Here is a 16,396-nt window from a genome sequence, read left to right on the forward strand (position 1 = left end):
TTGGGAGTCAGTGCGGTAGCATTCTTTCTGGTACCATGGCGATCCCACTGATGCATAGTCGAAGGATTCCCACTATCTCAAAGCCTCGTGGTAAACAGATGCAATGCGCCGCGGGTACGCATCCTTTAGAGACACAGAGTGAGAGAGGGACGGCAGACGAGACACCAGGGGGCCGTGGGCCGTGGGCCGTGGGCTATGCGATTGCTACACACTGTCTGAAATGATACTATGCGTCTCTGTCTGTCTGTCTGTCTGCACGCACACCACCCACGCTTGGCAGACAAGACGAACGCGCCATGCGCCCCCCCAGGCCTGGCAGGACCGGGATGGAATAGCATGGTATACTATGCATGGTATTCTCCTTTCCAAAACTCGAATAGTCTGCTGTGGGCTGCGGAGAGCTGCGCCATAATGTGCGTGCTGCTCTGTTGGGTGTGATGGATGATGTGATGAGGTTAGATGAGATGTGATGCTGGTGGTAGGTAATTGAGTGTTGGTCCTGTTCGTTTCTGCGGTAATTGCGGTCATGTTCCATGTGGGCCGCGCCCATTCTCCTGGGACAAAAGGGTCTTTCCTACTAGTCTACTTACGACATGATGTATTTTAGGCCCGCCAGCATGCTAGCATGCCAGTCGTATTGTCAGTGTCACATTCTCTCGCTCGATCGCCCTGCGATTTCTGCACTGATTACCGCCCTGACCACTCCCACCTATACATTCCCGCCATCTGCATAGTACAGGATTTTCCCTTGCACTTTATTAGCGTAAATACATGTAGTATCACCCTACTAACCAATTAGAATCTCCTATTTTAAGTTTAAAACGGTACCTCTTTTCTATTAGCCTAGTTACTATTTTATTAATGTAAGTCTATTAGAATTAACTTATTTTTCTAGGTATTTATAGTAAAGGTAATTATATTTTTTAGTTTTCTAATAGAGTGTGAGTTATAGTAGGGCCCCTATTACTATTAGGGTAGAAGTACCTTTTTAACCTTATTGCAGGCAAAACCCTGTACAAGTATGTACGTACCTGCGGTACTTGGTCCTCCTAGCCTAGGTGGTCCTCCTGGCCCTGCTGGCCCTCCTGGCCCTCCTCGCTTAACTGGGGCCTCTGCTTTGGTAAGGCATCTATCTCTCTCTGGCAAGGCCTCTAGGGGCCCGCTCATGCTCACCCGACTATGCTTTTTCACCTTGCTTGGCACTAGGAGATGCAGTCCCCTGAGCCGTTCTCCTGGCGAACAGACCCGGCCTGGGCGATGGCTGTCATGGCGGCCAGACACTGGCGACTGGCGTCAACGACCTGGACCGAGTAGTCTACCTGGGGTAGTGCGATGTGCGAGCATTTGCCTTGTTTCTGGCCCGAGAGGGTCGCGCCCATCTAGTCCATCATGGGCAAAATGCCTAACCGGCTCTTGGCTGGGTAACCCTTGAGTCCACAAAGGCTTCTTGTTAGCGACCGTTTACTGTTTAAGCCGTCAAGGCTAAAATCTACCGAGTTGCGCAAGTGATGGGAATTGGCCCCACGATGCTTCCATCCAGAGTCTATCTAAGCGCTTATGTTGACCATATTGGGCAGACTGGGACCAAGTATATAGGATTTTCCCTTGCACTTTATTAGCGTAAATACATGTAGTGTTACCCTACTAACCAATTAGAATTTCCTATTTTAAGTTTAAAATGGTACTTCTTTTTTGTTAGCCTAGTTACCATTTCATTAATATAAGTCTATTAGAATTAACTTATTTTTCTAGGTATTTATAGTAAAGGTAATTATATTTTTTAGTTTTTTGATAGAGTGTGAGTTATAGTAGGGCCCCCATTACTATTAGGGTAGAAGTACCTTTTTAACCTTATTGCAGGCAAAACCCTATATACAGCAAGGTCCACGGGTCCTGTTTTTTCCACTTCCTACAGTACAACCCTGAGAGATACTACTAGAGACACACTGGTGGTGGGTGCGCACTACGGAGTACCTGGCAGCCCTGGGGTATACCGTAGTACACACAGCACCAAAGGCTAACAAGGAAAATGTGACGGCGTCATCTTGTCGCAGACCAGGCTGCCAGGATGGAGCCCTGGGAACCCGCTATTTTGAAGTCACAGCCTCCCCCAGTCCCTCCTTGCTCTGGCCCTCGCTCCCGCCCGCGCCGCCCTGCTGGCTTCCTTTCCCACCGGTCGCCAGCCCGCCCGCCCTGCCCGCCCCCCGGTCCTGGTATAGTTTAGCTAGGTAGCTTGGGCTCTAGGCTTGGGCTGCGCTGCTTACTACTATTAGTCCAGTTCTGGCCGTGGTCACGTCCATCTTGTTAGCCCTAGCCCTGTTGGCCGAGTGAGTTTCTGCTCGGTGCTGTCTCTGGAGTATCTGCAGCACCATCCCAGGGTTGGCCCTCCCTGGAGCCATGGGCTCGGGAAACACGACGAGTGCAGAGAGCACACACACCTTCCTCGCTCCCCCATTCTGCTTGGTCAAGCGACGACCCTCACCGGAAACGAGATAGCGCCAGCGGGGACGAGGGTGGGCAAGCGAGACATTTCCAAGATTTCTGGTCCAAGACAGGCATGGAGAGATCCCGTTATTTTCTGACTGAGACATGCATATTGGATAGAGCGTCTTGCGATCCACGGCGCATGCTTATTACAAGGGTTTTGGGACCGGACCCGGGACTGGGACCTCTGGTCCATCAGTACCTCTTTTGCTTTGCCCGTCCACCAGCACCCGTCCGTGTGGTACCATCGGATCCGCGTGACGATGGCCTTCTTCCCGGAGTCAACTGGTGCTTGCCTTGTGCTCGGCCACCTGTAGCTAGCTGCTGCCGTTGTGCTTGACCAAGGGACCGCCTTTGATGCTAGTGTCGACGTTGGTTGTTGGCTCGTTCCAAAATCCCAGACCCCAGAGGTCACCTGGGTCGGTTGGTCACTGACTGCATGTGTTGTGCCCCCAGCAAGTCAAATTTGCCTGGCCTGTCACCGCATGTCTCTCGTTTCTTATTTTCTCTGCACACAAGAGCAACCAGTTGGTTGAGTGCCCCGTATCCACCGGTTTCTGGTCTCTGCGCTCACTCTGAGCACACGGGCACATCAGGATCATGCCTGCTCTTAAGATTGACCGTGTCCTCTGATCTCATCTGCCGTGCGGTGGGAGTCCACCTTCATCTTCGCAGTATCATTGCGCAAGAGGCCGGTGACGGTAGCAGACAATCTGACGTCTCCCCGCCTCCCCACCGCCTACGCCTCCTTTATTTTTCGGGGCCACGCCACGCCAGACTCGTCGGTGTGTGCACGGGAGTCTGTGATCCCCGTCCGTCTCCTTCCCAGCGCCCTGGCTCTGGGCCGACGAGACGTGAGGTAGTGTCGCACTCGCCGGCAGCTCCCCGAAGCTTATTCTTCACAGCTCATGGCCGCGGCTGTTGCCCGATTGCGGAAGGAGACGCCCCATATAATTGTTATTGATATAGTAGATGGATCTCCCCATCTTTCACATATCACCTTGTAGGTTTGTCCCAGGGCAGGGCTGTCGCGGGCCCTGTCCAATAGCGTCAGCCAGTCATCTGAGCGACGACAGGGCCAAGAGTGCACTATCAATCTGGCTCCCATCTCTTCCGAGCCATGGTCGGGCTCGGCACCGACGGTCGGTGGGGATCAGGGCCTGGGCTGGTGAGGTCACAAGCACAGTCGTGGGCGACGATCCAGATCGCTTCGGGCCTGGGTCGACAAGGACAAGCCCCTGAAACGTCGCCCACTTGGTTGACCTGTGCTGTCTGTCGCTGGCAAGTGCCGCGAGCGCCCTAGTTTCCCAGAGGCAGCCACCGCAAGCTCGAAAGCTTGCGGCGGCCCTGTTTCTCAGTGTCATGTCATATCTCTGCTATTTTTGTTTTCGTGATCGATCACGATGCATGTCTCTTGCGCTGTGCTGCGAATATGTCAGATAGGCACCAGCCAAAAGTGTAGTGCATAGATGCAGTGCAGCACACGTCCAACAGTGGCCATGCCTGGCGGTCAGCTTTCAAGCATATACCGCCCTCCTGTCACACATGTAAGCATCATGATGAGCACTGAACATCTATAGTAGGCAACGACGTGGTACTCGACGCACGTCGAGTGTGCGCTGTAACTGTACAGCCCACAGGGGATGCAATAAGGCAATGAGGAGACCACACCCTGTGGGCGGCGTGCGCCCCGGGTGGTCTATTGTCCCGAGCACCAGCCGGCCGGTCGCTGGTGACTAGATCCCTCTTTCCCGGCCTGGGCCAACCACCCAGCAGTGCACAGGCGTGACGTTCCCGAAATAAGTGCACAGCCTTACCGCACTACCCTTCTTTTGGCTACTGTGTGGTGTCATGTCCCCCCTTTCCTCCAGGCATCAGATCACCTCACCCGCGTGAGAGGCTCATCGGCAGGGTGACTGCATTGCTGCCGCTGCCGCTGCCGCTGCACCTGCACCAGGCATTGATGTCGATGCTGACAAGTCGTCATCGCTATTTCCAATGTCCATGCAGAACCGAATGTCGTACTCTCACCATGACTGTGCACATACCGAGTACGCTTCCCACCAAGCCTTTTCCGTGCACAGTAAGCATCTTGTTTGCTTTCGCTCGTCTCGTTGTGGTAATGGTCCAGCTGCTTCGCTGCCACCACCCAAGCAACCCGCCCGGCCACAACTGGCGGACTAACGAGCCGCTGCGAGCTGTCAGTGGTCGCATGTGATGACTGCCATGCAAATATGCTTAGATGGTGGTGACTGGTATCGCAATCATTACCAATCCAGAGCCTGGCTCTGGCGGTGTCTCCGTCTGCAAGTCCATACAAATGCCCGGATGCATCCACTCTTCTCGGTCGGTCAGTCAGCTTTGCGTGACCGATCGAGAAGTGGAGACCACATTTGTTGTGGGTAAGACCTGCCCTTCTCATCTTGAAACATACCTCGGGGCACCGAGGATGAGCTTCTCCGGCTGCATGTCTGTTCTCGCTTGGAGGGGACTCCTTTAGGTGCTCTGTTTTTGGGTCTTTGAGCGCTAAAACCAAGACCCACGCAACCTCCAAAACAACACCCCGCAAAGCTCATCGTTCCTCGGGTACGAGAAGCTTGTAAAAAAAAGTTTCGTTTATTCATCCGGGCTACATCGGATTTATTAGTTTTCCTCGGTAGTTTCGTGCATATTGCCAATTGAGCGTGGAGGTATCGCTGATCACATAAACCATCGCTGCTTTTGACATGCGTGTCGTCACAGTAGGCCATCCGACCGCGAGCAGCATCTCTCGTGGTACATTGTTATTTCGCCTGGGCAGGTTCTGAGAGGCGTCCCTTTCTAGTGAGGCGTGCGTGTCTCTCTCTGCTGCGAGTCAAAATCTTTGACCGGGTGGGACAAGCAGATGAATCTGGGTCAAACGCCGAGGCATAGACTCAATTTCTCCCGCCGTCCATCTCTCTAGTAATGGGTTAACATTGTTTTGTGAGACCCAAACTGATGGTTGTCACCCTTTGACGGCATGCAGCGAACAATCCCTTTCTGACGAGTCGGGGTGAAGATCTGTCCCTCGAGGATTGCCTCCTGATGCGGATTAGCTGTGGCTGACGTCTTCTAGGCAAAGCCAGGTCCCACACAGACTCCCGACAGAATGTTCCTGCCAGCTGATTGGAGGAGATGCGATGGTCAGAAAAGCTTGGGCCGGGAAAGTCCCTGCATTTGTGGGGATAGCTTTGCCCGTGAATAAAAAAAGAAAAGTCGGGAGCAAGAGAGAGAGGTGGGGACTATGCCCGCTGGCCCGTTGGGTAGGCAATTGCTGCTGCAGTAGACATGCCGACCGACCATTCGACACCTATCGCAGAAAGTTGGACCGACCCAACGCGGAGGCAGGAAGGAGGCTCATCAAGGAAGCCAAGTTCGAGCTTGCAAACGGGTGCTATCACCTGTGGGCAATTGGCGTCGGGATCCTGCCACATCATTGGCGCTCCGTCTTCACCGAACCCAAGCGTGTTTTAGTGTGGGAGCCGGTGTAGGGCCAAAATTCACAAGTGCGCCTTGGGATTTGCTTCTGGCTTTTTTTCAGTCCTGCATCTGTCCGTTGCTTCCCATCCAATCGTTCCCGGCTGCCTCCAGACTGCTGGGTCCTTGTCACAGCCTGTCCGACCTGCAATGCTACCCCGCGATGCCCCGGATGTCATGCATTGGGTCATCTGCTCTGCCTCAGTCGATTTGAGCTGTGCCTGGGCCGGATGGCCGCGCCGTAGTTCTATTGAACACCAGGCGTGGGCCCTCGTAACATCGCTCGAGATGAACGCGTGACTTCGTAATCTCAGCACTCATGCCGCCCGACAAGAGTTGAACCTGATAGGACAGTCGTAGAGGGGTCAATCAAGAACGACGCAGGGCTTTGATGGCGGGCATCAAACAGCCATGAGGATGTCCGACACTGACTTGAGACTGGGCATCAGATATGACCTCCTACCTCACTAACAGGGGGGGGGGTGGCTTGCTGACAAGCATGCAGCCATGCTAGAGGGCTTAAGGGGAACAAACAGTCCACAACACACCCTTGCGACCATGCATTCTTTTGGATGGCAGTAATGATACGGTTTGAGATGCTCTGAGACGAGGTCATATGCGTCGTCTGATATGGACGGCCGTCCTAGGTTCTCTGGTCTGCCAACGGCGCTTGCAGTCCTGTGACGGCTCCCGATGGGCTTGCGCTCCCGGGGCTACTCGACGGGAAAGATGAACATGGTGCCCGTGCGCCTACAGCGGTATTACCCTAGAGGCCGCGAGCAATCGAAGTAGGTTAAAACAGTTGAACAAGGACAGTAGCTCGAGGCGTCGCCCGTGCCCGTGCCCGTGTGTCCGTTGTGCTAGCGCCGGCCACTCGCGCGTCGCTAATAATGATGCGGCATCGTCTGGCATCGTCTGCCTTGTAGCCCGTAGCCTGTTAACCAGTATTATGCAAGGAAAAGGGGACGCCTTCGCTTTGTCGTTCGACAGGTGACAAGCGAGAAATCAGAGTGCTGACGCCCGGCTGGTGGGGAGTTAATTTGAGGGGGCCAAATCCTCTCAGTTGAGGATTTGTAGCAGATGCTTCCAAGGGAAGGTTCCTGTGTACAAGAGCACGCGACGGGGGATCCACTGTGAACGGACAGTACCCATACCCACGTTCGGGGGGTTCGGGGGAGATGGGGCGGGCGTGAAAGGGTGTGATGGTAGCCTGTACGGTGGCTGGATCCGCCGAATGGCTGGATCGTAATCACGGCGACCAGCAGGGTTGCCTCGTGGTATGCAGCCCATCATGTACGAAGGAGCAGGGCTCCCATTGGCGGGCGGCACGGGTCGTATTGGGGAGAGTTGCAATCTTCCGGATGGAGTGGATGGATCCGTGAGACATGTGGAAAGTATGCTTGATGCAGAGTCTGACATGCCTCCCAAATGAAAGGCCAGGGAACGGGATGCATTGACTCGTCGGGGGAGTTGCGGTCAGCCCTTGCATGCTGCCAAATCCGCTCGCAAGTGGATGCCTTAGGCGATGTTGTTGGCTTGACCCTGAACAGGGCAGCTCGACGGCGCGAGTGACCAGCGTGGCAGCCCTCGCAAATGAGAGAATCTCGAGGGACTGGTCCCGCTGTTGGAGTTTGGAATCCTGCGGCCTGTCTGCTCGCTGACTGCCCTTGGTGATTCGCTGCGTGCTGGGGCGCATAGGGCTGACGAGACAGGCAGGACCTGCAGGCCCGCTGTCGGCTGCCCGTGGCACCAAGTCACCACGATTGGTGTTGTGAGCCGGCCGGTACGGAGTACTCTCAGGGGACGGCTCCTACGAGCTGCCCCAGGGCCGAGCAGATGTCTGGAGAGCTGCGCCGCACCCTTGCAGGTTCCTGTTGACGCGCTGCGCTGGCGTGCGGTACGATGCTGGCTGCTGTATGGCGAGCCAGCAGGAACACCAAAGGAGATTTGAAACGCGGGAGGGTGGTCCGGATCGCGACAGCAGGACCAACGTCGTCTGCGGGCGTGCAAGGCCCGCACAACAATAAGCTGCTCTTGCGTGGACCATTGCCCTCTGGACCCTGGCCCTGGTCCCTGCCTCTCAGGATTCCTCCCTGACACGAACTATTCAGACAAGACGAACGGTATTAATGTATGAAGTACCATGCGCCCTCTGGTGGTGGCTGTCATGTGGCTCCCGTTTCTGCAGCCAGGCATCACGACACAGCGCGCAGTAGAGACCGTAGCCTGGTATTGTTGGCCGTGTACAGTACGGATGTAGTGTAGACTGCCTCCCAAGTACGGTAGGGCCTGGCGGCGCTCCCCCCCCCCCCACACACACACACATGACCAAGGCGGGAGGGAGGTCATGTACGGAGTACATAGTGCAAAGTCTTGCGGTCTACTATAGTGTAGCCTGTCAGTCTGGCAGTCAGTCACTTCGGCATTCGAAATGGTCTGGGCGGGTCTCTGAGTATCTCGTCATTGCGCCCCACAGGCGTTGCGATTGGGTGCAGCGTGCAGAACAAGAGGACCCTTTGGGAAATTGAAGACGAGATACGATCATCGGTCCCGAATCGGGGCCTACAGAGAGAATGCCCCCACCTGCCCACTGCCCAGGTGCAATTGATGCCGTCGCTCTTTCCGGAAAGTGACCAATAACATGTAGGCAGGCGCGAGGGCGGGATCGCCGGGCACAGGCTTGTCTGGTCTGCTCCGCAATTTCGAGTTAAACTGTATTACTAGTCCACCCCGATAGAGTGAGGATGTCCCCCCAGACAGGCAGACAGGCTGCCAGACTGACAGGAGCTGCAGACACACGGGATGAGCCTTCCCAGCTTGTCTTGTACACTAAGCCTCTCCCTCTCTCCTCAGGCTTGGGGTTCTTGACCGGTCGGTCAGTCATGGCTACGTGTCTGTGTGTGCGCCTGCCAAGCCAGTCTTATTTGGGCAGTATACCTCGGGTCCTGCTTTGGCTCTTGGGCGATCATCTCTCGGTGTCCATCCTATCGACAAGAAAACCACCCCAATCTCCCAACCTCCTAGGTACCGAGTATGCATTGCGCGGCGGACTCTGCGGGCTTCTTGCCCTTCCAGAAGCCCGCCCTTGGTCGTCACAGGTCGGTGCTTATCCTCACCTCGAAACCTGTTGCGACGGTGAAACTGTGCTACACACCTGTCGAGCTTGCAAGGTTGTGCTGTGTGCTGGGCTACAAGTCGGTAGGTCGGCATTTCTCCCGCAAGGTTGAGCTTTTTTGTTGTGGGGGCCGCCGCCTCTCACAAACGACATTGCCGTGGCTGCACTTCGGCCATGGCCCATTCTCCCCACCAAGCCGCGGTACCCAGTGTGAACTGTACATACGACCGAGCAGACAGATGAGAAGCAAAACACCCCTCGCAAGCAACGCCCGATCCAAGGCCCTTCTCGGTGCCCCTCCAAGAAGCATGGGCTCCGGCCTCGTGCAGCACCGATCTTGTCGTCCTCCCGCCTCGACGCCGGGCGGCAACCAGCTCCGCAAGCCCTAGCTTTGCCAGGCCTAGCTTGCGCGGTGCGGTCGGGGGCGGGTGTGTCCGCTGTCAGGACCTCCTGGGCGGAGGCGGATGCAAGTTTCCTCGAGAGCTTGGCCCCCAGCTGTGCCGTCTCGCCACAGTGCCGCTAGGAGAGAGTTGTTTACGGGTGTCAGGCAAGTCGATGATGTTTGCACGCCCACCAGGGAACGGAACATTCACACACGTAGGTTGCACTGCCGTGGCCGATCTGTCCCTGGAGAGGCTGGCAGCATCATGCGGGCCTCCCAAAAAGACTTGGTGCACTGCAAGAGGGGAGCTGACAAGCACAATCGATGCCCACAAAGACCCTCCCTCCCTAGAGCCTTGTATGGCCGTGTCACCGCGGAACATGCTCGATCCGATGAGGAGGCCTTATGAATGCAACCAGGCATGTAACCTCTATTGGCTACGACTGGTCCCGTCGCGGCGCCAGCGGAATGAGCGTCTGCACGCCTGGTCCACACCTCAAGCAGCGATGCCATGCCGACTGGAGTGTGTTCTCTCTCGAGATCGGCAACCAGGAACCCTGACGCAAGACAGCGCGGTAGATTACCTTGCAGTTCGGTCACGCAGCGCGACATCCCGGGGAAAGACACCGCAGAATCCCTGCCTGCTCCAGCCCCCACCAGAAGAACCTCAAACTTGTACCCCACTCCAGAAACACCATTCGCGGTTCCAAGAAGAAGTACAGGGTTTTGCCTGCAATAAGGTTAAAAAGGTACTTCTACCCTAATGGTAATGGGGGCCCTACTATAACTCACACTCTATCAAAGAACCAAAAAATACAATTACCTTTACTATAAATACCTAGAAAAATAAGTTAATTCTAGTAGACTTACATTAATAAAACGGTAACTAGGCTAATGGGAGAGAGGTACCATTTTAAACTTAAAATAGGAGATTCTAATTGGTTAGTAGGGTGACACTACATGTATTTACGCTAACAAAGTGCAAGGGAAAATCCTGTAGGTGCTGCATCTAAACCAGCCCGACCACCATGCCGGCATGATGGTGCGTTCTGGCGAGAGGGCCCAGATCGCCGGGGCCCTGACAGAATTGAACGTGACAGGAATCAAGGTTTTAACACAAGTCTTGACAGCAAGGATACATCTTAGGCGGTGGGCCCTGCGATCTTTGCCAACGCTACTGCAAGTCGTAGGCTCCCACAGACCTAAATTTGGAAATGAGTACGGAGTGACCTAGGCAGATGTGCTGACTGTTCCAGTCGCATGCTGTTGGCAAAAGCGGTACGTATCTTCGCTGCTACCTAGGTGGTGCCGGCACCCTAGCCGGTGCAGATGACGGAGGACGGGATCCATGCTCGCAGAGTCGATAGCAGCTCCACTATACCTCCCTCTCAGACGATCCCCGGCAAGTTCGACGTGGTCCCCACCGCTCGAGACCCGACGCTCTGGCACCGGGGACCAGGGAGTGCGGGTGATTGAATGGGGGTGGCTTTCCTATCGCGGGCGTCGTCCCACTGCCAGGACGGACTTACCAGCGCCTCGGGTCCAACCAGCATCTGACAACTTGCATGACTGCCAGAGCAAACTCTTCCAAATGCCGTTCTGATCACCGGCGGGCCATGGCCGCTCACTTCCATGCTGGCCCGCGAGCTGCACGCACACAACAAACAGCTCGAGGCACATCTACCGGTGCTTCTCATTGCCACCTCGATCGTGGGCCTGGGGAATGAGCGCAAAGCTAGACATTGCTACAGATGTCGGGAGTTACATCCAGCAAGGTGATTACTTGACTAAACGAGTCATCCCTTGCTCCTCACCGTGTGGGGGAGGCAGTCCAGATCCCATCCAGGAATCAGAGACAAACCTGGCATCCTCGTGAGTCGGCCTCGCTTGGCGTCAGCTCATTTTCATGGGGTGTTGGAAGACGCGGCACTGTCTAAACCCCAGTGCTGCATTAGCCACAAACAAAAGCGTAATGTCGCAAGGTTGCAACTACGGAGTACCTCCCTCTGGCTACAGAAAAGAACTTGCGCACTAGGCGGAGGGCTCGAGGGGACCAGCAGGGTTCGGATGAACGTGGACCAGCCGTCTTCCGCGACACCGCCAGTCTGGTAACTAGTACTGGGAGCTCCCGCATGCCGCTCAACCCAGCCTTGGAATGCGTTGAGATGAGATGGACCCTAGGGATGTCGGCGCCGGGGACATTGCGCCATCTGACGGCATGCTGGCCGCCATCAACGCCCTCGACCTCCAAGCAGGGACTGCGGTCCCGGGGTGTCGGTACGGGAGACGTGCTGTCAGCTATCGTCCATGCCTGATGCTTGTTGCGATCTTCTAGGCTAACGGACATAGTGCAATAAAGCATATATTAAATGTTGACCATTTGCCTCCCGGCATTCTGATTGCCGCCGATTGGCAAGGGTTAAGCAGCATGCCAGTACCTTGTCCAGCATACAGGATTTTCCCTTGCACTTTATTAGCATAAATACATGCAATATCACCCTACTAACCAATCAAAATCTCCTATTTTAAGTTTAAAACAATACCTTTCTCCCATTAGCCTAGTTACCATTTTATTAATGTAAGTCTACTAAAATTAACTTATTTTTCTAGATATTTATAGTAAAGGTAACTATATTTTTTGGTTCTCTAACAAAGTGTGAGTTATAGTAGGGCCCCCATTACCATCAAGGTAGAAGTACCTTTTTAACCTTATTGCAGGCAAAACCCTGTACACGAAGAAATCCCTCCCCCGGGGTAGAACTTGGCTTCGGCGCCGCTCGAGCTTCACAGGGATGCATGGTGGCAGGTGGCAGGTGGTGTAGTCTCCCTGCCAGCTATCCGCAGCCACTAAACTAAACGAGCTCGGTGAAGGTGATAATGGCACGGCGCAGAAACTAATTGATCCTTCGCTATCACATCACATCACTGTGCAGCCCAGGCCCTAGAGGCACGCCAGATTGCACCGACACCGACAGTCTGGGTCGACTAGCCTTCCCGCAGCCCCTGCTCACAACCCTCAGACAAGATCTAACTGATGCAACACCGCACGCCCGAGCTCACCTCTTTTGGTTAACCGTGCCCGTCATCTTCCCCCGAACAGTACCCACATTTGAAGCATTTCAATCGATGATTGATTGATTGCACTGCAAGACGGTCAGCTTGGGATAGATCATGTTCTCCTCCACCCCTCGCACCTCCCCCGACCTTCCCTCCGCGGTCTGGTACGTCGAGCATTCCAAATAATAAAGTTTGGCTCCATCGACTCTGTCGATCGGCCGCCCCATCTGGCTGGATGTCGACGCCTGGGCCCACGCGCGTACATAGATTCCCCCCGCGACCATGAGGCCCATGAAGACAAGGACCCGTATAATACTGTTTTGGTACGGCGCCTTTTGCGCGGACAAGTCTTAGACCTGGCTCGGCACGTATGCCATCCGAGATGAGGAGCTACCTCCCATTGGAAGATTTGTTGAAGATCTCGGGATCCTCGTCAATCTAGGTCGGCGATCATAAACATCTTGCACAAGGGGCCAGGGGGCTTGAGTCAGCATCGGACACTGAGTAGCAAGCAGTTCCGCATCGACATTGTCTGCTGGGCGACGCCGCCGCCGTGGTACCAATGTGTCAAACAATGCAGGGCCTGCGTCAACCCACCGCCACAAGCAATAGCCATCACTTTTGCAACATATGTGCGTCCGTACCACCTACCGCGCAAATTGACGCCGCTCAGCAGTCGGCCAGCGCTTCAAGGCGACGCCAGGGGAGAGCCGCCCCGCCCCAACAAAAGACGACTGTTGTGTGGAATTGGCGGGTGGGCTGTGGTCTCCACTGCTGTTCCCATGCGACGAAGGACTTTCCTCTCGTCCGAAGTCCGGATGTTTGCGGCAAGGCCCAACATGACCAAGCTTGCCCCATGATGGCCCGTCCGACCTCAGCACCCGGGGGCCGAGATACATGCCCATCTAGGACTGTGCAAGCAATGGCCGCTGCCTGTGCCCGCGCGTCCCAGGTCGTTTCCGGGGTGGAATGGCGACCCAATGTGATGCGTTGTCGACCTCCACCCCTCCCAATACAGGCGCGCATGTTACAGTACAGAGCAAATACCACAGTGATAACAAAGCACTAATGGGCATGATAAACAGAGAGTGGAGGAGCCCGCAATCCTACTACCACCACCCCCTGCGCACCCTTGCCCTGGAGGGCAGCATGGACCCTCGCTTGGGCGCGTGGTACCTTTGGAGACTTGGCACACACCGCCGCCACCACAGGGGAGCAAATGGGGGACCCACGGCGGGACAGCGCATGCGGAAGGATTCGCAAGAGGTTTCGCCCAAGGAAGCAGGGCAAGGTGCGGCCGCCAGGATTCTTCGCAAGGGGCGCCGCTCGCCTCACGCGAATCGGCGGAGGACAACACATCCTCTCACCCACGCACATGCACCCCCTTCCCCCCCGGTCGGCAATTTTGAGCCTCATCCCCAGTGCTTTCAGGGTGTTCTGGACTCCCCAGTGGACGTGGGACGGCGGCGGCACCTTGGTCAGCAGCGGACAAGGCCCATCGGCTGCCTGACTTGCTGACCTGATTGTTAAAACCGATGGCCTCTTTTCGGGCTTGCAGTAGGCCGGCGACTATAGTGCGACGCCCCGAGGTTGTTGCCCCAAGGCCTAGCTAGCACCCCCACCCCCGAGAGACTTTTGGCCCCCAATGGCTGTCACGGCATGTGTCTGGTGACTGGTTGCACTCCTATCTATGTTACCTTGTCTAAGGACGCGCATTAATCGCACCACATGGGCCTCTAGTGAGCATGCACATGTCATCTAAGTCTACAGTGTCTAGCATCAACTTCGCAGTTGTGTCTGGGTATATCGCCACCTCGAGTTGCTTTCTCGCCAGCTAGCAACGCCATGCCCATCCCAAGAAAGTCCTAGTCCTGGCCCGCTGCGGGACGGAACGTCCGCCCTCCGGAGCACGGGGACCCGAGTCTTGGGCCGTCCGACCAACCTTGTCCTGGCATCCTGGTTGGTCGAGACCTCAGGCTGGGCCCAGGTCCGAACGGCGGCGAGGCAGCAAGGCCGTGTCTTGCTGGCGACGGCGTCTTTCTAGAGGTCCTGTACCTCGGCCCGCCAGCCCCAGCAGCCAGGAGGGTCGTCGGCCGTGAGCAGGCGCATGCCCGACGCCCGGCAGACCTGGATGGAGACCTGTCTCACGGCGCGTACCTGCTCAACGCTTGCGCCGCCGTTCAGGGCGCCCCTTAGGTGCCCTTTGAGTTGGGGGTTTACCTGTTGTGCCCGCATTAGCTCCGGCGCTGCTTCCCGCTGGCTCAGGCCCTGCACCAATCCTGTCGGGCCTCTCTTCTGATCTGTCCTCGCCTCAGGCTCCCTCGCGCGCCTCCAGGGCTCCAGGGCAGCGCCACCGCGACTTGTTTTCCTATTGCGCTTTTTGTCTGACGGGCGGGTACCTCGCAGGCGGCGCCCAGCGCGCTACGTGCACCCACCCGGTCTCAACCCCCATCCCCGTATCCCTCTGCTACTAGAGGCGCCACGGAGATATCTCGCCCCCATGCCTGACCATGCCCGCTGGGAGATTTTGAGGGTCGGGGTTGGACTCACATCCTGCGGTACGAGGCCCGCGATCATGACGAAGGAGGTCTCGGCCTCTGACAGCACGGAGGTGGTGCTGAGGAGGTAACCGTAGGCAAGGCGCACGGCGAGGCCAAGGTCCTCGGTGCCGCAGGTGTCCAGGGACGTCATGACGCGAGGGGCGACCTTGCCGTAGCATCCGTCAAAGAAGCGCCTGCCGCGGCCGAGGACGTCTGGCACGGGCGTGTCGTATAGGTCGCGACGGCGGTTGGTCGGGGACGAGCCCTGCGGCTCGTCGATGCACCCCGGCGGCACAGCCTTCTTGAGCTCCTGGAGGGCGTTGATGGTCTACGCGCACACGAGGGGAACAGAATAGGGTCAGAGCAGGCAGGCCAAGGTCATGACAGACAGGTCGGGTCGGATGGGTCGGGAGCAGAAGCACGCTTCAGGGGGGATGGGGACGGGGACAGCAGGGCGTTGTGGGAAGGGGGCATAAGGAAGGAGGAGGATGGTGCGTGCCGCTAGACGCGGGCGTCGTGGTTTGCCCTTCCATCTCGTAACGGCTTGTCGCGCCCTGCCCTGTGATGCTTGCTTTTTTTTACTTTTGCTTGCTTGATTGATTGCTTGTCTGATTGCTTGCTTACCTTTGGCAGCCCGCCTATGGCGGATGTCTTGAGCAGAGCCTCGCGCAGGCGCCGCGCTATCCTCAATTGTCGCGCGTGATGATGGTGATCTGCGACCACGCCCGTGGTACCTGCGCCTGCGCCCGCATCCGCGGCTGCGTCTGCCGCCACGGCGTGCCTGAATACGTCCTGGATCTCGTCGGGCCTGTTCAGGACGCACAGCGTGGTCGCGACGACGACGTACCACATGTCTGCTGGCATGCCGGGCTGGCTGCGCAGGGTGTCCAGCACCCGCGGGGTGAGGGGGGTGGGGCGGTTTCCGGACATTGTATGATTATGCTGTGGTACTGGAGGTGGTGGTGGCGTGGTGGTGAGGTCGCGACTTCATGTGATGGAATCCTTCCGGGACCTTCCAGGAGGCCTTGCCGGGTGGGGGCTGTTTCTCTTCTTAGCTCTCTGGGCACAAATAGTCTGTCTACAATGTAGTCTTTGTGTTTCGGTAAGCGCCGTCGGCTTATTCGGGGGTTCAAGCTTTTGTCGGCAATTAATCAGACGACAGAATGGTCAGTGGTCACTATATTGATCCCTCGTTAACCCCCCGTGGGCCGCGTGGGACCCCGTAGGAGCAGGATTCACGGGAGGAGGTGCGCGGAGTGGACCTCGATATGGAGACTAGATGTGACTCCCGGCGCGACAGGGAAGGAAGGACTTGACAAC

General features: G+C 56.4%; 4 protein-coding genes across 4 annotated transcripts; 1 reads left to right on the forward strand and 3 right to left on the reverse strand.

The window, feature by feature from the left end:
• Positions 1 to 3,542: 3,542 nt before the first annotated feature.
• On the reverse strand, positions 3,543 to 3,848 carry KVR01_010398 (uncharacterized protein; the record flags this gene model as incomplete). The annotated part of the gene is made up of 1 exon (XM_044782636.1): positions 3,543 to 3,848. One exon carries the CDS (start codon positions 3,846 to 3,848, stop codon positions 3,543 to 3,545), a length of 306 nt encoding a protein of 101 aa, XP_044640557.1.
• A 987-nt stretch (positions 3,849 to 4,835) lies between these two features.
• KVR01_010719 (uncharacterized protein) lies at positions 4,836 to 5,234 on the reverse strand (the record flags this gene model as incomplete). Its single annotated transcript, XM_044784730.1, has 1 exon — positions 4,836 to 5,234. One exon carries the CDS (start codon positions 5,232 to 5,234, stop codon positions 4,836 to 4,838), a length of 399 nt encoding a protein of 132 aa, XP_044640878.1.
• Positions 5,235 to 9,015: 3,781 nt separating this feature from the next.
• On the forward strand, positions 9,016 to 9,486 carry KVR01_010172 (uncharacterized protein; the record flags this gene model as incomplete). The annotated part of the gene is made up of 1 exon (XM_044788594.1): positions 9,016 to 9,486. The coding sequence occupies one exon, from the start codon at positions 9,016 to 9,018 to the stop codon at positions 9,484 to 9,486; it is 471 nt and encodes a 156-aa protein (XP_044640331.1).
• Positions 9,487 to 14,576: 5,090 nt separating this feature from the next.
• Positions 14,577 to 16,006, reverse strand: KVR01_010523 (uncharacterized protein; the record flags this gene model as incomplete). Its single annotated transcript, XM_044784037.1, has 3 exons — positions 14,577 to 14,756; positions 15,087 to 15,404; positions 15,701 to 16,006. 3 exons carry the CDS (start codon positions 16,004 to 16,006, stop codon positions 14,577 to 14,579), a joined length of 804 nt encoding a protein of 267 aa, XP_044640682.1.
• Positions 16,007 to 16,396: the final 390 nt, after the last annotated feature.

The sequence above is a fragment of the Diaporthe batatas genome, assembly GCF_019321695.1.
Source record: "Diaporthe batatas strain CRI 302-4 chromosome Unknown Contig00013, whole genome shotgun sequence".
Lineage (NCBI taxonomy): Eukaryota > Fungi > Ascomycota > Sordariomycetes > Diaporthales > Diaporthaceae > Diaporthe > Diaporthe batatas.